Source organism: Puma concolor, chromosome B2 (genome assembly GCF_028749965.1).
Source record: "Puma concolor isolate L17-30 chromosome B2, mPumCon1.1.hap2, whole genome shotgun sequence".
Taxonomy (NCBI): Eukaryota; Metazoa; Chordata; class Mammalia; order Carnivora; family Felidae; genus Puma; species Puma concolor.
The window spans coordinates 5318919-5336807 of record NC_141671.1 but is presented as its reverse complement, the minus strand read 5'-3'; the positions used below and the strand labels follow the sequence as shown (position 1 = coordinate 5336807).

At 40.8% G+C, this 17889-nt stretch overlaps 1 protein-coding gene across 2 annotated transcripts; it reads right to left on the bottom strand.

Annotated features, from left to right (window-relative positions):
• Positions 1-1832: 1832 nt before the first annotated feature.
• CB2H6orf62 (chromosome B2 C6orf62 homolog) lies at positions 1833-17875 on the bottom strand. Of its 2 annotated transcripts, none has more exons than XM_025917088.2 (5): positions 16778-17875; positions 12971-13147; positions 12023-12145; positions 7826-7960; positions 1833-3241 (listed from the first exon to the last, which is right to left on the bottom strand). In XM_025917088.2, exons 1-5 carry the CDS (start codon positions 16817-16819, stop codon positions 3116-3118), a joined length of 603 nt encoding a protein of 200 aa, XP_025772873.1. In that variant the 5' UTR covers positions 16820-17875; the 3' UTR covers positions 1833-3115. The 2 variants fall into 2 exon arrangements, with proteins under 2 accessions (XP_025772873.1, XP_025772871.1); XM_025917086.2 differs by lacking the exon at positions 16778-17875 and adding an exon at positions 15423-16763.
• Between the last annotated feature and the right edge of the window lie 14 nt (positions 17876-17889).

The following is a 17889-nucleotide window of genomic DNA, read 5'->3' as shown; positions in this document are numbered from 1 at the left end:
CACAAATCACTTAGTCCATTTCTCAAGTTCTGTTGAACGTGGCATTCTTAGTATTTCATTTTTGCATCATGGGGTCCTTCTGAACATTTCATTAACTAAACATCAAAAAGAAAGGAAGCAACTTTAAATAAATTTGGAAACACTATCAGCAGTTAAAGGCTGAGTATTCTTTGCTTGTTTAGGAATACGTGCTTGATCTGTGCTCAACAGAGCAGACTTCCCCGGAGCAGTAAGCACACAGGGCACCCAGTTCTCGATTTCTGAGATTTCCCTCTAAAACGAACCTGGGCTCCTTGGAGAAAATAGTGGATTCCGGGGCTACGGGGCTGAGATAGGGAAATTGACATGAACATTTCTTGTGCTTGAAAGTAAGCAAGTGTTCAAGTTCAAATAGTAAGAGGCATGCAAACTATGCAGTTTTGGGAAAGAGGGATTGAATCCACACCATGTAGGTAGATAATCCATGGCAGAGCTGGGAGGGCTCTTCCTTACAATAAAATGCTGATATATGTGGAAGGAGGAGTAAATAATGGAAAATTACCAATTTGTAGCTATCCTAGTGAAAGACTGGTTACAGCAAAAATCAGAACTCAGTAGAACACTGATGAAAAGCAGGGTACTTCCACGTTGCTCTCCAGATTGCTTCTTGGTTTCAAGGGGGGAAAACAGTAACTTTACAATGCAGAAACAGGCCTTGATCAATCAAAATTAACATTAACAAAGAGCAACTTGACAGTGCACTTCTGGATTGGGTGCTGGCCAGAATAATCCCAAATTTAACTGTGGAAAAAGAAACAGCATTCAAATGCAAAATGAGGAACACCTTATATTTTTTTTTAAAAATTAGCCTACTCTTCAAAAATGTCAAGGTTATTAAACAAAGGCTAATGACCTGGTCCAGATTAGAGACTAGAGGTGTGACAGCTACATTCAACGGTTTAAAAAAGACATGAGGATATTAGGACAATTAAAACTGGAATATGGACAGGTGAAGGTGTATCAACACTGCATTTCCTGGATTTGGTTACTTCCCTGTGGTTATACAATATCCCTGTACTTGGGACCTAGGCTGAAGCACTAGAAGGAATAAAGATGTACCCATGACATATGTACCAAATGCTCAGATCGTTCAGAAAAGACATATATATATATATCTATCTAGAAAAAGTGGGAAAAAATGTGGCTAAGACACGGGTAAAGGTTATACAGGAGTTTTGTGTATTACACCTTTTCTAAATTGACTCTAAAATAAAATTAAAAACTGACTTACTGAATACATCCAGTATAATTCAACATAGTACAACAATGAAGAGTTTGGATCCTACACAGACAGCTGGCCTGGTTTTAAATCTTCCCTGCTCCGCACGTGAGCTTGGGCAAGTTACTGAACCTCTGCAGCTCTTTCCACTCAGGCTTGTGAGACCAGAGCTTCAAACAGGACCTGGCCATGATAAACATTCAAAGCTGTGATTTCAAGTAGATTCTAAATTTTCAATTGATGAGAAAACGTGGAAGCATTTTGAAATTAGTACTTCTTGGGGCACCTGGCTGGGTCAGTTGGTGGAGCATGCAACTCGTGATCCCAGGGATGTTGAGTCCAGGCCCCCGGTCGGTGTGAAGCCTACTTTAAAAAATATTTTTCTTTTCCATGAAGGAACAAGGCCAACCTGATACCTGTTAAGGCTTACAAAATGTCTTTGATTCCTATTCTTGAAACTGCAAACGCAAATGGTTTTTGTCCTGAGTTTACTGTGTGCTATGGACTGTAACATAACCCCCAAGGTCATCAGTAACACCACCCAGCGACTTGGAAAAAAAAGTTACCACTTCAGTTTTGTGTATTCACCTGAATAGTCAGGGAACTTTCACCTATTTTATTTAGGTTTTCATTTTTTTCAAATTCCAACCAGAAGCTAAATACATTTGGAAACCAGTAAGCACTAAGTTTTACTCCAAAGGAGTAGGATCATTCAGATTTACTCCATAAAAGTATGCAACCCTTAAGCAAAGCTTTTCTTCATTAAAAAGAAAAAACAAAAAACTATACAGTAGTCTTTCCTTATGTTCATTGCACAAAATGAGTTCTGCTTTTAGAGCTTTGACACTCAGTGTTTTGTTTTGTTTTGTTTTTTTTAACAATTTAAGATGCCAACTTTAGTAACTTTTTTCTATTCCAAGAAACCCTCCTAAAGTTTTCTTTTAGGATGGTGTAGAAACCAGTATTTCTGCACAATTCACTGCGTTTTCTTTGTAATAAAAACCTCTTCTCTTTAAAACCAAAAAACAAAAACCAAAAAAGGAAAGTCCTCTATGATTTCTGCAGCTATGCATGGATTTCTCAGTTTTACAGCTGCATTAGCTACTTCAGACTCCAGATCTGCTTTAATGTGTAGAACTGTATCCACATTCAGCAGAATACTCTTTTATAACAACAACTTGGGGAAAGAGATCTGGAAATAAAATACATACATTTATTTATGAGTACCAGGAAACAAACATGGCCCAGTAAAACATGAGGCAAGAATGCCTACAATGAGATGCTTTTTTTTTTCTTAAAAGATTTCTTCCCCGTGGTTGTATTTTTTTTTTTTTTTTTTTAAACAACCACTTGTGGTCATTAGAATGAATCTGACAGTGCTCTGGAACGACGGTGATTACGGCAAAGCTATTCCGTTTGTTTCAATGTTATGTATACCTTTTACATTCCCTTCTCACCCTCTAAATACTGATGACAGACGTCAGAGAGGCAAAAACCAGCATAAATGGAAAGACCATCAAAAAAGAGTATCACCTTGTGCTTTCAGATACATTTAAGCATTTCAGTGTACAACTGTCCTTTCACTTCACATTTTTAGCAGAATGCTGATGCAGTGCAGCAAATATGCAAAGCATCTTCTTTCACACAGTCCGTGCAGAAGACACCTAATTTTTTTTAAGTTCTGAGACACAAATAATTAAAAAAAAAAAAAAAATCCAGGATGAACACGTTTCAAAATGCATAGTGTTCTGTGCATGAGTCCATTTTCTTTAAACTCTGAAAGAATAAAGTGTAAGAAAACAAGGAAACAAAATGCTGCTGCGCTCCCTGATCCTTTCCGCTCTGCTGGTCAGGCCCCTACTCCGGCATGTAAGGACGGAGGTGGTCCTCTATGGTGCCAACCGCCCAGTGCGTAAGCTGTTCCTGCGGCAGGTAGAGGCAGATGCTGCATAACTTGAAGATTGTAGCTTTGTTTTTCGGAGTCTGCAAGGGGAATCATTTTAATCTTAATAAAGAAGACCTTTACATAACCCATCAAGTGTCACATGAAGTCAATCTCCCATAATTCTATCAAGCACTTACACACAGCAATAAAGCACACAGATCAAGGGAACAGATAACAGTCTGTACCCACAGGGACCACAGTCTAGTTAGGAAGACACAAGCTTGCCATATAAAATACAGAAAGAATAAGCATGATTATAAACTAAACAAACATTTAGAGAGTTTATTCAAACAAAAAACTGAAGTCAGAAAAGTCAACTTGGACAACTTGCTAAAGGAAAATAAGGTTAAAGGTCATAGAGACACATCTTAACAGAAGTTTGAAGTCATGTCTGTATATACAAGGACAACAAAAGTGTCCTAGAAGTGAGGGCAAAGATATGAAATAGAAAAAAGAAAGACTGAAGCATAACCGGGGGTAAAGGACTGGAAGAAAGCAAAAGTATTACCAGAAAAATAAAACTGTAAGTATTATTTTTAAAAAGTAGTTACTTGGGGACACCTGAGTGGCTCAGTCAGTTTAGTGTCCAACTCTCGATTTCAGTTCAGGTCATGATCTCTCCGGTTTGTGAGTTCAAAACCTGCATCGTGCTCTGTGCTGACCGTGCAGATCCTGCTTGGGATCCTCTCTCCACCCCCCCACCCCCCAACATCTCTGACCCTCCCCAGCTCTCTCTCAAAAAACAAAACATTAAAAAAAAAAAAAGTCACCATTTAACATCTAGCTTATGGCAAGTGTGCTAGGTGCTTTCACAGATCACCACTGCCAGTAAACGGAAGACGGAATCTAAAACCCTTGAACCGCCCGCCTTCAAAGTTCTTTTCACTTCAGCACCTTTAAAAAAAGCAGTCTCTATACATAAATAAACCACATAATGCACATGTATTTTTTTACTTTAAAGAAATTTCTTAAGGTTATTTATTTTGAGAGAGAGAGAGCATGAGTTAGGAGGGGCAGAGAGAGAGAGGGAGAGAGAGAGAATCCCAAGCAGGCTTCACACTGCCAGCACAGTGCCCGACGTGGGGATCGAACTCAGGAAACCACGAGATCATGACCTGAGCCAAAACCAACAGACACTTAACCAACTGAGCCACCCAGGTGCTATTTTTTCACTTTAAATGCTACAACAACCTTCCGAATATCGTTTATTCAATTTAACAAAAAAACACACTCACAGAAGTTACCTGTCCAAGATTTCACAGCCAGTCAGTGGCTGCATGTGGATTAGAACCCAGACTCCAGCCACGTGCCTCTCTACCACATTCCCCTCCAAAATTATCATTTGGTCTAGCTCTTTCCATACATCTTGCATTATGAAGGACATACGATCTCTGCTAGACGACTGTGATCAAGTTCTTTCGTTTCCTGATTTCCTCGCCTCTAAAATGGGAGTAAGAAGACCTACGCCTCCCAGGACTGTGGGGAGGATGACGTGAGCTCATGCCCGTACGGCTCCTTGAGGCCGGTAAGTAACGCACCCTGCGTTGGCCACCCTGTTGGGTCCCTCGATCCTCTTGACAGGGCAGGTATGGCAACACATCTCCGGGTCAGGAAGACCAGTAATGACCGGAGTGAACGATGCACCTAAGAGCACTGGAGACCAGATGCATCTACAGTCAGGGTTGACACCAGCCATCGCACTGCCCACAATTAAGGTTCCTAGGACTTGGGACTTTCAATGCAAAAATCAGGGCATTCCAGACAGACAGACAGACAGACTGCTGGTCACCCTACCTACAACATGAACTTAGCTGACAAGCTTACAACTTTCTTTTCATTAAAAGGATTCAAGCTATTTGCTTCATAAAGCATAAACATCTGACTTTGATATAAAACAGAAGACGATTTCCTACTTATTTAGCAACGTTACTCCTTCAAGCCACTAGCCATTCTATATAGTATTATTGATCTGTACATTTGCGTGATAATCGGGGTGTCTGGGTGGCTCAGTCAGTTGAGTGTCTGACTTTTGATTTCGGCTCAGGCCATGATCCCAGGGTTGTGACACTGAGCCCTGCGTAGGGTTCTGAGCTGAGTGTGAAACTTGCTTAAGATTCTCTCTCTCTCCCTCTGGCCCTCTCCCCACCTTACACTCTCTCAATCTCTATTGTGGATTCCATAATAGAAGTCAACAGCCTGCTATCCAGTATTATCTAAGTAAGTTACTCAAATGAAAGTACACTACAAGTAATTAAAAAGGAAAACTAAGGCAACTTCAAAATATCCACCATAGGAGAGCTAAGGTAAAGATGAAACAAAAAAAAAAAAACCCGCAAAACCCACCCAAGTCGTAAGGTTTTTGTTAGTTTTATGAAATGCCTCCACTGAAATTAACTTTCTTCCCATAGTTCTTACTTGTACGTATAATACCATATGTGTTTTAAAACGTTCTTACAAGATACAGAGTCAACATATAATCTTCCTAAGGAGTCTTCAGTTCCTTGAAGGTAGCAGTATGATTCACCTTCATGTTTTTACTGTCATACTCTCTAGTAAAAATAAACAATGTTCTACAATGCATAACTAGTATCATAAATACTCTTCTAAATCACCTGCCCGGTGAGGCCTTCTCTGGTGACACCATTTAAGAATTCTGACCCAATGGCTTACGTACCCCGCACCATCTTCTCTTAGCACTCATCACGTGAGTTGCATACTGTACTTCTCTGCTGCTGGGCCTCCCCTACCATGCAGTGGGAGTCCCTGATGACACAATTTCTGTCTAATGGGTTCACTGTTGCACAGCACCTGGCACATAGTAGTAGGCATTCATTTGTTGAATGAATGGTAATTAAAGCGATGCTATTTTTATTTTATTTTATTTTTTTTTTTAATTTTTTTTTCAACGTTTATTTATTTTTGGGACAGAGAGAGACAGAGCATGAACGGGGGAGGGGCAGAGAGAGAGGGAGACACAGAATCGGAAACAGGCTCCAGGCTCTGAGCCATCAGCCCAGAGCCCGACGCGGGGCTCAAACTCACGGACCGTGAGATCTTGACCTGGTTGAAGTCGGACGCTTAACCGACTGCGCCACCCAGGCGCCCCAAGCGATGCTATTTTTAAAGGTTAATAACAAAACATGTTATAAATTCTAACTTATTCATCACTTAAGTGATGCAGGTATTCCAGATTTTTTTTTATTCTGTAGAATGTTCTTTATCTCATCAACCTGAGTATCATCACTTAAGTTGAAAGTGCTTATTTAAAACACATTTGGATCTTTTAAATACAGATGTATTTTATCCCTTCAGATTTTTAAAAAAAATAATCTTTTTAATTAAGTTTATTTATTTTTGAGACAGAGCGTGAGCAGGGGAAAGGCAGAGAGAGAGGGAGACACAGAATCCCAAGCAGGCTCCATGCTCAGAGCTGTCAGTACAGAGCCCGATGTGGTGCTCCAACTCGCAAACTGAGAGATCATGACCTGAGCTGAAGTCGGACATTTAACCGACTGAGCCACCAAGAAGCCTCCAGATTTTTATTTATAAGATCTAAGGCTACAGCGTCTCAAAACATAATCTGTGTTACTAACCACCTGAAGATTTTGTTCAAAACATAGATTCTGATCAAGTAGGATTGGGGTAGGGCCTGAGAGTCCACATATTTAAGAATCTGCTATGATCTGTTGACCGTACTTTACTTAGAAAAGCTCTACCGCAGGGTTTCTTAAAACACTGTTTTGGGGTGCCCGGGTGGCTCAGTCAGTTGAGCTTCCGACTTCAGCTCAGGTCATGGTCTCGCAGTTTGTGAGTTCAAGCCCCGCGTTGGGCTCTGTGCTAACAAAACAGCTCAGAGCCTGGAGCTTGCTTCAGACTCTGTCTCTCTCTCTCTGTCTCCCCCTCCCCCACTCATGCTCTGTCTCTATCCCTCGAAAATAAATGTTAAAATTTAAAAACAAACAAAAAACCCACGCTGTTTTAAGTTCAATGGAGTTTACTAGAATCATGACTTTTAAAAGCTCTCAGGCAGTTCTAATATGCAGCAAAGTTTGGGAACCACTATTCTAGGGTGAGGCCCAGGGTATCTTTTGATTTTTAAATAACTTCAAAAATAATGCAGTTTTTAAGTGGCAAAACAGAATTAATTAACGCATATGGAAAAATAATTTGCTGGGTGCCTGGGTGGCTCAGTTGGATCTCCCCGTTTGTGAGTTCGAGCCCCACATCAGGCTCTCTGCTATCAGTGCAGAGACTTCTTTGGATCCTCTGTCCCCCTCTCCTTCTGTCCCTACCCCGCTTGCACTCATTCTCAAAAATAAACATTTTTAAAAAATCTTTTGCTGACAAGTTTTTTGTTTTTTGTTTTTTTAGTTTATTTATTTTGAGAGAGAGAGCATGATTGGGGAAAGGGCAGAGAGAGGGAGACAGAGAATCCCAAGCAGGCTCCACATGGCTCAAACTCACAAAACTGTGAGATCATGACCTGAGCCAAAACCAAGAGTTGGACACTTAACAAAATGAGCCACCCAGGCACCCCTAACGAATAAGCTTTTTAAATGAGGAGTTAAGTGGAAGGAAGGCAGGCAGGCAGGGAAAAAAAATTAAAATTAAAAAATGCTTACCTGCAAGTGCTGTCTGTCAATGAAGAGAAACACTGACTGGTTAGGATTGTTGACAACAATTCCAGTCTTGTCCTTGCGGCTCAGTACATGCAGAAACTGTTTTTCATAGTCACCGTGATGAAACTCAAATTTGGCCTAATTAAGAAACACATTTACATGTAAGTACAAAGACGTTACCCTATTTGAAACATCTACCGCATCCACAGGCATCGAGTTGTGCCATCCAATGCGGTAGCCAACTGTGCCTACTCAAGTTTAACATATTAAATGCATTTTAAAATTCAGTCCTTCGCATACACTAGCCACATCTCAAATACTCAATAATCACATGTGGCCAGTGGCCACCATTCTGAACAGTCTGTTGAGATACATAGCATTGCCTTTATCACAGAAAGTTCTAGTGAACAGCACTCCATTACAGAATTCGACCTTCAAGAAAAACACTGCATCAGGGTGACTAGATCCTCATTCTCGATGATTTTAGGCCAAATTCTATAAAACTAGATTTTCAAACCTACATGGCTCAAGACTTCCAACATATTTGGTGTCCCCCAATGTAATGCTTAAATAAGCCGAATGACACCTCCCTCCTTTTTATTATAAAGAACACACTACAGATAGCTTTTACGAAGAGATGTATTCCAATCTCAGCAGTACATGTCACTACTTACGTGACCTTGTACATATCCCCTAACTTTTCTAAACTTCAGTTTCATCTCAGGTTCTAACCCATCAGGACAGTTAAGGGGATTAAATGATACATAAAGCCCACACCTGAAAGGTATCCAGTCCTAACATAGATGGACTTGAGGATGTTATGAACCCCTCAAAATTTTAAAGATGTTTTCATGTGGGGTTTTTTCAGATTAAAAAAAACTTTAAGTTAGGAAGAAGTATTCTCAAATCAGAACATCCTTTTACTCTTTTAACATGAGGAAAATCAACTCCATCCTCCCACAAAACGTCCATGGAGACACTAAGTGCTGGGTGAAACAACCAGGCTAATGGAGAATTCAAAAAGCAGAGAAACCTTAAAGATCTCTTTATTTATATAATGTTCAATTATTTTAAGAAAGACTGTTAGTCCATTTGACTCAACTTTTATCTTCTTATGTCAAGACAGCAAGAAACACTGACAAGGAAAAACCAGTTCCTGCGATCTAGAATTTGACTGCCTAGCTTCTCTTATAAGCCATAACATAAAATGATATGCTACCCCCACACTATTGCATGGAAAAAGGATATTCGACTGTATGTCTGCACAAATTCAAATATTTATGAATATGAAAATAAGGCTACTAAGGCTCTGACACGGCTCAAAAGGACACGCACATGCAAATATAAAACCTAACTTGCTTCAAATCTTTCCTAGAATAAGCTGAGGTTATCTGTAAAACCCTAAATTGAGTTCCTATCTTCAGAGTGCTACGACAAGAAGGGAGAAATAATTAACACAGCAGGCGCTGTAGGCAGTATTAGCAAATGATTGTGGATTGGGCCTTGAAAGAGGACAGTAATTTTCCCCAGGAAAGCGCTAAGAAAAGGTAATTTGGAAAATGCCATTCCAGGAAACAGGGCCAACATTAAGCACAAATGTGTCAAAATTAAAATACTATTCAAGCAAGTGGGGCACCCGGCTGGCTCAGTCAGTTGTGCATCCAACTTGGGCTCAGGTCATGATCTCACGGCTCGTGACTTTGAGCTCCACATCGGGCTCTGTGCTGACAGCTCAGAGCCTGGAGGCTGCTTCGGATTCTGTGTCTCCCTCTCTCTTTCTGCCCTCCCTGCTTGCACTCTGCCTCTCTCTCTCAAAAATAAACAATTATTAAAAAACTTAAAAAAAAACAAAAAACTGTTCAAGTAAGAAAGCTTCCAGTATTCCAGTATGGCAATACCAGGGAGAGACTAGAAGAGGCCAGTAGAACATCACACTGAAGAGAGATTTCAGTGAGACTGAAAAGGGCTATGTTTCTGTGGCATTTCAGTTCTATCCTATTGAATACATAAAGATTTGGGAAGGAAGGAATAGTCCCCACCAAAAAGAAAACCCTAATAAGCAGCATGAAAGCAATGCCGAGAAGTAACAAAATATTTGAACAGTGTGATGAAGAACTAACGCAGCCAAGAGCATTTAGGGATAAAGAGGAAAGGAGAGATTTTAACGTGTACCTCCTAGTACTTTGAATATAGTAGGAACTTGTTATTGAAAAACAACCTTTACTCTGGTTCCTACTAAATCTCATTACTATTCAAACTTTAAAGTGCTTCAAGGGGCGCCGGGGTGGCTCAGTCAGTTGGGTGTCTAACTTTGGCTCAGGTCAGGTCATGATCTCACAGTCCGTGAGTTTGAGCCCTGCCTCTGGCTCTGCTGACAGCTCGGAGCCTGGAGCCTGCTTCAGAATCTGTAACTCCCTCGCTCTCTGCCCCTCCCCCACTGACGCCTGGTCTCTCTCAAAAAAAAAAAAAAAAAAGTTAAAAAAAAAAGTGCTTCAAGAGTCAAAGAATCAAAAAAAAAAAAGAAAGTTTTCAAATTGAAGTTTATGTTTCCTTCTTTCATTTACCTCAAGAATGAAATTATTTATATTTATGACCTCTCATTCAGGATACTAATTATTTTAAATTACAAGGGAAGGAAGTTCATCTTTACACTATTAACTTGTTTCCTGAAGCTGAACTCTAAACTTACCTCTGTCCTATATAGTGCTTATACTCAGTCCACCTCTACCCTATATAGTGCTTACACTCAGTCCATAATATTAGGTTTTTATAATACAGAGCACTTCCCACAGTACAGAGTAGCAAATTCTGAGCATAAGCTTTACAGGAATTACATCTTGATTGCCACTTAACTGCATGACCTTGGGCTGTTTAGCTAATCTGCAACTGCCTCAGCGTCTTCCTTGGCAAAAGGAGGCTCCTGTCTGCATCGTTATTGTAAGGATGAAGATTAAATGTATATATTCAGGAGACAGCCTAGCACAACTCTCAAACACCATTATTTGAAAAAGTAGTGCTTGACTTGAGACAAGACTATTTTAACACAACTATCCCAAATAAGGTCTCAGAGGGAAAGAGAAGAGAATTGGAAATTTTTAAAAATACAGGGAGAAGTGAACCAGTTTCCCAGTGAAAAATTCTGAATGAAAAAAAAAAATCCTTCCAGTGCTTCTGGACAGCAGTTACAGCTGATGCGTAAGACATGCTCTGATAACTACAAACACGCCCCATCATTCCTGGTCTTCCTGCTTGCCACATTAAACTTCTATTCTCCAGCACATTCACGTGAGTTAGTATCATCCATTAAAGGAAAACATGAATACGCAATACTTTTACCCACATTTAGGGCTATATGTTAACTTTAGAACTTATTTCTGTCAAATGAATCTTAGAAAAAGAACGATAATTTGAGCTGTTGTGCAGAACATTACCATGGGGACAGGGGGAGTATACCAATTTGTTCATACACAAAAGCACCATAAAGATACTTCATAGTAATGGATAAATGCAAAATTTTTTCAATCATAATTTTCGCTATTTTTATTATAGATATAAGTATGATTGATGTATTTATGACATTTACATATATGTAGAATAAAACTTGGCCATACCTGACCTAGAAGTAACCATATTGGTATTTCAGGGGAGATTACTTTACTTTCTCCTATGCATATAAAGCTACCATACATAAAATTAGGATCACTGCCTCAAGGGCAAATGCTCTTCAACACTAGAAACTAGTACATCAAATGACAAGTCAAAAGTTGGCAGGGATGTCCAGGAAGATTACTTCATCACCACTACCAGATTTACTCCTCTCTTGTATAGTTTTATACACAAATCTACTTTTAGAAAAGGATTTCTTATATCAGACTCCTTTGAGAACCAGATGGTTAGGTATACTATTTTGGAAGTACAATTTCAGAGGAGAGATCACCTGAGTTCATTCATGGGCCCCTCTGTAAATCCATCCTCAAAGATTTTCTCTAGCCGTTATTTCAAAGACACACTGGAGTAGTTAGGACCACCTCTCATTCTCAAGAGATTCTGTCACCCAAATGCTTTTTCCTCTTGCATCACAATATCCAAACAGACGAGAGCAACTCATGAGTTAAAACTGATTAGAACACATATTCTCAAAAAATTTAAGTTAGGCCCTATTTACTCACTTCAGTGCACACCACACTTAGAGTAAAATACCTGAACAGGCCTAAAAGGCTCATCAGATTCCTTCCACCTAGAAAACAGGAGACAGACAATTTTTTCAATATCATTCCGAGGCCAAAGAATGAAATCCATCTCCTGAGTACAGCCAATTACATCCTATAAAATGACCAAAAAAAAAAAAAATTACTTTCAAAGAAACAAAGTTATAACAAGCAATGAATGTCACCAATTACAGGTTTGATTACAGAAACATTTCACAAGTACAGAAGGTGCGTGAAGCATCATTTTATGTATTAAGAGGTAAGAAAAATAGAACAGTACCCAATCTGACTAGCCCATGGCCTACTTCTAATCTTTATCTTGTAGAGTCCACATACTCAGTCCAATGTTGCTCATATCAAGACCTAGATTAATCAGCACATGGTGAAGACTCCAACTCAGGCTGATTTTTCTGGTTAAGTCCCAGTATTTTTTATTTCCATTCTTCAAAAGCAGAACCTAGTTAATATATAAGCAAAGCTGTCTTGGTATTTTTATTATATACTTACACAAAAGTATTTTCTCCATTCTTGTTCCTTATTATCATAGTCCAGCGTATTAATTTTCAAAGGCCAGTAAACTTTTCAGACCAGTACATGGTTCTTTCTAACCTTCCCCCACGCCACTAATTGTGGGGATCTCCTGTTCAAATATGTTCATACTAACTTCCAAAGAGTTGCAGAAATTTAGAAGACTGACAGCAGTAATTCCTTCTACTTTAACTTACAAGGAGCACGTCAGTTCTCTCCCCAAAAAAGAAAATCCAATAAACAGTAACATAAAACATTATTCATGGCCAATAATACACACCGCTATCAGCATAACACCACACACAAAAAGTCATCCATGTTTTATTTGAAGTAAACTTCATTCTTAGGGGGAAAAAAATGTAAGTTTAACTTGTAAAAACTTACCAAATCAGGACTGACAAACAGAACTTACCCTTCTCATAGACTGGTATCGAGGAGCATGGAGCTGTACCACATCCTTCTGTAAAAGCTCTATGGAACTTTCCAAGGAATAGCTAGAATCTCGCACACCTTTCAGGATATTTTCTTCGTAATTATTTGTCATAACTGGTATAACCTCAGACACTTCAAAAAGTGCTGATTTTTTCTTCTAAAAGGAAAAAACAAAGTGTATTAACCCACCAATAGTAGCACATTGTCTTTTAACACCCAGTTCATGTTACAATGTCATGTATCCTTATTTTAGTATTAACTGAAGTGATTTTTTATAATGAAATGCCAGATTTTCAAATAGGTGGATCCTTCTGTTCTTCCTCCAACCCCCATCACTCCCGTTACCCCTACCACACACAAACAGGCTATAATAAGAATGTTTTACTGCACGCTCTTACAGTATCCAGAACAGGTAACTTATTTTAAACAGTAATATTTCTTAAACATGGTGAGAGATAAACACTAGACACACCTAATGCTAAAAAAAAAAAAAAAAAGTGATTTACTCTTGATGTACTTTCATTTAACTGATTCTACACAGTTAAATTAAAATCTCAACAGTTTAAAAACAAAGCTGTACAAACTACCGTTTTTTAACTCCTTAAAAGAGTCAAGTATCATTACCACTTTTATGTATTACATAAAAGTGTCAATGTACGAAACAAGAAAAAAAATTAAAAGACGACCAAACTGAGTTTCAAATTTACTTGTAACCAAGCACTCATCAATTTAGGTTATAAAATTCATGAACTACTCAGGACAATTGCCTGGGTACTGTCCATTCAGAGTAAAAACGGGTTTTCATGGTGTTAAAGAACTAGATGGTACAACTCAGGGCATCTTCTATATTAAAAGAACTAACCTCACCAAGTATATCTTGGATTTAGTTCTACTGAACTTATAATACCTTCAATTAAAATCTGATCTTCTCAATTCTGCAGTCAACACATCAACAAAAAGACAAAATGGAAAAGTCAATCCCTGGTACTACCCAACCTTGGGATAATCACTTCAAAACCACCACTCTGAAATCACTTTGCAATGCTATATCCTCCAGCAGCCAAAAGCATCCTTAAATACAGGCATACCTTGGAGATATCGTGGGTTCAGTTCCTGACCACAGCTATAAAGCTAATATCACAATAAAGCATGTCAAATTAATTTTTTGGTTTCCCAGGGCGTATAAAAATTATGTTTACACTACACTGTAGTCTATTAAGTGTGCAAGAAGCATTACATCTTAAAAAAAATAATGTACATACCTCAATTGAAAAATATTGCTAAAAAATGTTAACGATCCTCCGAGCTTTCAGCAAGTAGTAATAACTGATTGTAGATCACCATAACAAATACATTGATTAAAAGAAAGCCTAAAGTATTTCTAGAATTACCCAATGTGACACAGAGGCATGAAGTGCACAGATGCTGTTGGAAAATGGCGCTGACAGACTTACTCAATCCAGGGTTGCCACAAACCATCAATTTATAAAAACCAAAATACCCACGAAGCACAGTAAAGTGAAGAGCAATAAAACCACGGTATGCCTGTACAAATACTCTCCAAGAGTTAAGAGTGGGGTAAATACCCAGGAAACTTCCAAATATTAAATAGATGCCACACTAAGAATCTATTTCTGGTCTGAAATTAGCTCACAACTTCGGTGCAACAATTAAAGCAGTAGTTCCTTATACTCATAACCTAATCTCATGTCAAACAGATCATTGAAGAAACTGGCCATTTTAAGTTGCAAAAAAATAAATACTGCTTTTATAATGTTCTCTTTGACTACTCACAACTCAGTTGTTTGCTATTTAACCGTGGAGTCAATTCTGATTCCGTTCACCACCCCCCCTCGAAATTTCAATGTCTTTACGTCCTTTTGAATTTTAATAAATTGCACTTCTAAACACAAATTAACCATTAACAGTATTTAGTTGTTCCTAAAAATTAAAGTGTATTGTAATCCATTAAATGTACCAAGAGAAAAGGTATCTTTAGCAAGAAGTTGAACAGACTAGTTTCAGCACATAAACATCTTGATTCTAATTTACCACTTTCAAACGTCCTGCTTTATAGACAATCCTTCAATTAATAATGTTCTCCATGTAACTCTACATAAATGTAATTTATTGTAAAACAGAAACGCGAGTTTTACAACGTTGCTCCCCCCAGGTTAACTAAAAATAGACCCTACTAAGCTTTAGAGTATTTCCAAACCAACAAGTCCTCCAGCCTTCCACGGGGAGTTAGTTACCCGGCACGGCACCAGCTCGCGCAGAGAATTCCCCATAAGGGTCGAAGTGAAAGCACATACGTAGACTTCTGTCAACCACTCTTTAACCTAACGCGCAGGTATTTAAGGGTAACAAATAACTTAATATACACTTACAAAAATCACTTGTGCTAATTCACATTAAGAATTTTAAATTACCTTCTCCTTGAATACAAAGGCAATATACATCTTGAAGTCAAACTGGTCAGCTAGAGATTCTTTTTTCTTTCTAAGCTGAGCACGTAGTCTGTTCAGAGCTTGTTTCTTCCGGGAGTTTGGGTCCCCCATTTTGAAATACAGGTGGTACTAAAGCCTTTGGAAATTGTCACTAAACTATGGGCACTTTTTCTTAAGACTCAAGTACAACAGAAACAAGTCATTTTTTTTTCCTGCTAATATGATTGAATAGCTAAAATCACGACTGTAACCCAAAAACTGCACCTTCTGGCAATATTAGCAGACTGTCATATTACAGGGTCAAGAAACAAAAGCTGCTGTCCAGTCATGTTTGGACAATAACGTTTGGGGTTATGGGGAAAGAGGAAGGGGAGGAAGGAAAGACAGAGAGGAGAAAATACTTGGAACTAACTTTTTGGAAAACGCATTTGGCTTAAATGCCAAAATAAAGGCTTTGGGGGGAAATGAAAAGCCTATTATCAGGATTTAGGTGTGCAATAAAACACAGCTGACACCAGTCCAATTCTTCAAATCCATCCGGATTTTTCCCCCTCTTTAGAGAAGGGATTAACCGGGGGAGGGGGGGGGAGTGTAATGATCCCTGCTTTCCAAATACCAAAACAAAAAAATTATAAAGGGGGGGGAAAGAAAAAACCCAACCCCCCCCAACACCAAAACAGGGTAGGTGAAGGAAACCGAAATATCCAATTGGGTTTTACCCAGCCAGATCCATGGCTGCAGTACCTAATCAATTCTTAAGTTATTCCAGATTTCACTATTGCTATGTATTGCCAGTGCTTGTTATTGATTACACTTGGTGGTGAGCAAAGAGAAAAGTGCAAAATCGGTAGAGAAGGAAGGGGAGAGGTACAGGGTTTCCCTGCAATCAACTACAGTGTATACCGGGGGCGGACAGGTGTTGCCCAAAGGAGCCATGAGAAGAAACAGCGGAGTCATTACCAACTTCCCCATCACCCACATTTTCACCCTCAGGCGACTGCTAATGCTGCTGCCATGGAAAATCATGATGGCAGAGAGAAAGGGGGTATATAACACGATATAACAGTTATTCCGGCTCTTTGGCTGGACCTGATTAATGCCCGGGATCCCAACACCCCCAGCCCTGCAAGGAGTCCTACATTCCCCAAGGGAGCCTTCCCTAGGAATCTGGCCCCGTTCAAGATCGTGGGGAGTGCGACTTATCTTCTTGCGAGCATTGCTGAGGCAAAGGCGGTGGGCTCTTCTCCCAGACAGATCCCAGGCAGCGCCCAGGGACCACCTGCCTTCCACCCCCCAGGTCCCACCCCCACCCTTTGCCTTCAGCGGCAGCGACTCACTCGCACCACGGGAGACACAGGATCACTCGGGTTTTCACTCATTTCATCGTGGAAACAATTCCCGCCCGGGTAGAGGAGGCGGGAGAGGGAAAATGGGATGGATCAGTGGGAAAAAAAGAAAATAGTTGTGTTAATATGAATTACTTTTTAAAGTACGCCCAGCCCACCCCCCCCCCGGAAAAAAAAAAAAAAAAGGCCCTGAAGTTCCCGGATTCCGGATTAAGCTCGCTCGCTCTCTCTCACGTTGAACAGACCATGTTTCCCGAGTTTGGCTAGTTTAGGGTGGGGTCATTAGTTGGTTTCCCGAGGGGGCAGAGGGGTGGAACCGAGGCAGCTGGGACGGGGGCGGGTGACGGGGAAATGCCCTCCCTGTCCCCGCGCAGACCGGGACTCACTGACCGACGCTCGGGCGGGGTTCGGGCCCTCTAGCCGCAGCCTGCGGGCGGAGCGGTGGCGGCGGCAGAAGAGGAGGCGGCGGCGGGGGCGCTGCTCGCAGCACGGGCAGGAGCCATGTCAAGAGAAAACCACCAGCCAACTGAGCCCCTCCATCCCCGCTGCAGTGCGCACTGTGACCGGGCCGCCCGCGCTGCTGCCGCCGCTCAGCCCCCACCTGGGACCCATAGTCTGGCTCGGCGCCCCGGGCGGCGGCGGACGGAAGGACGCGGAGGCGGCGGCGGCGAGAGAGAGAAAGAGAGAGAAAGAGAGAGAGGAGAGAGAAAGAGAGACCGAGAGAAAGGAGGAGAAGTAACGAGGAGAAAGAGGGGTGGGATTGGTACTGGCGGCGGAGGGGGAGGGGAGGAAGGGGAGGGGAGCCCTGCGCTACGGGGTCTGTCAGCGAAGCAAACCCCCCAAAATAAAGTTATTTCAGTTCAAGCATCTGCTCTCGAGTCTTTCTTCCCCCACGGTCGGGTTCCGGCTCTCAGGAAGGAAGGTCGAGGAGACCCGGAGGGGGCAAAGCCGAAGCGGAAGGTGAGAGTCCGCGGTGGCACAGCCTCGTTTCCCCCCCAACCGCAGGCTGCGGAAACGGCGGCGGCCTCGGGCGCCTCCCGGGTCCGGGGCAGAATCGCGTTTGAGGAGGGGAGCAAGAACAAACAACTTAAAATGGCAGCGAC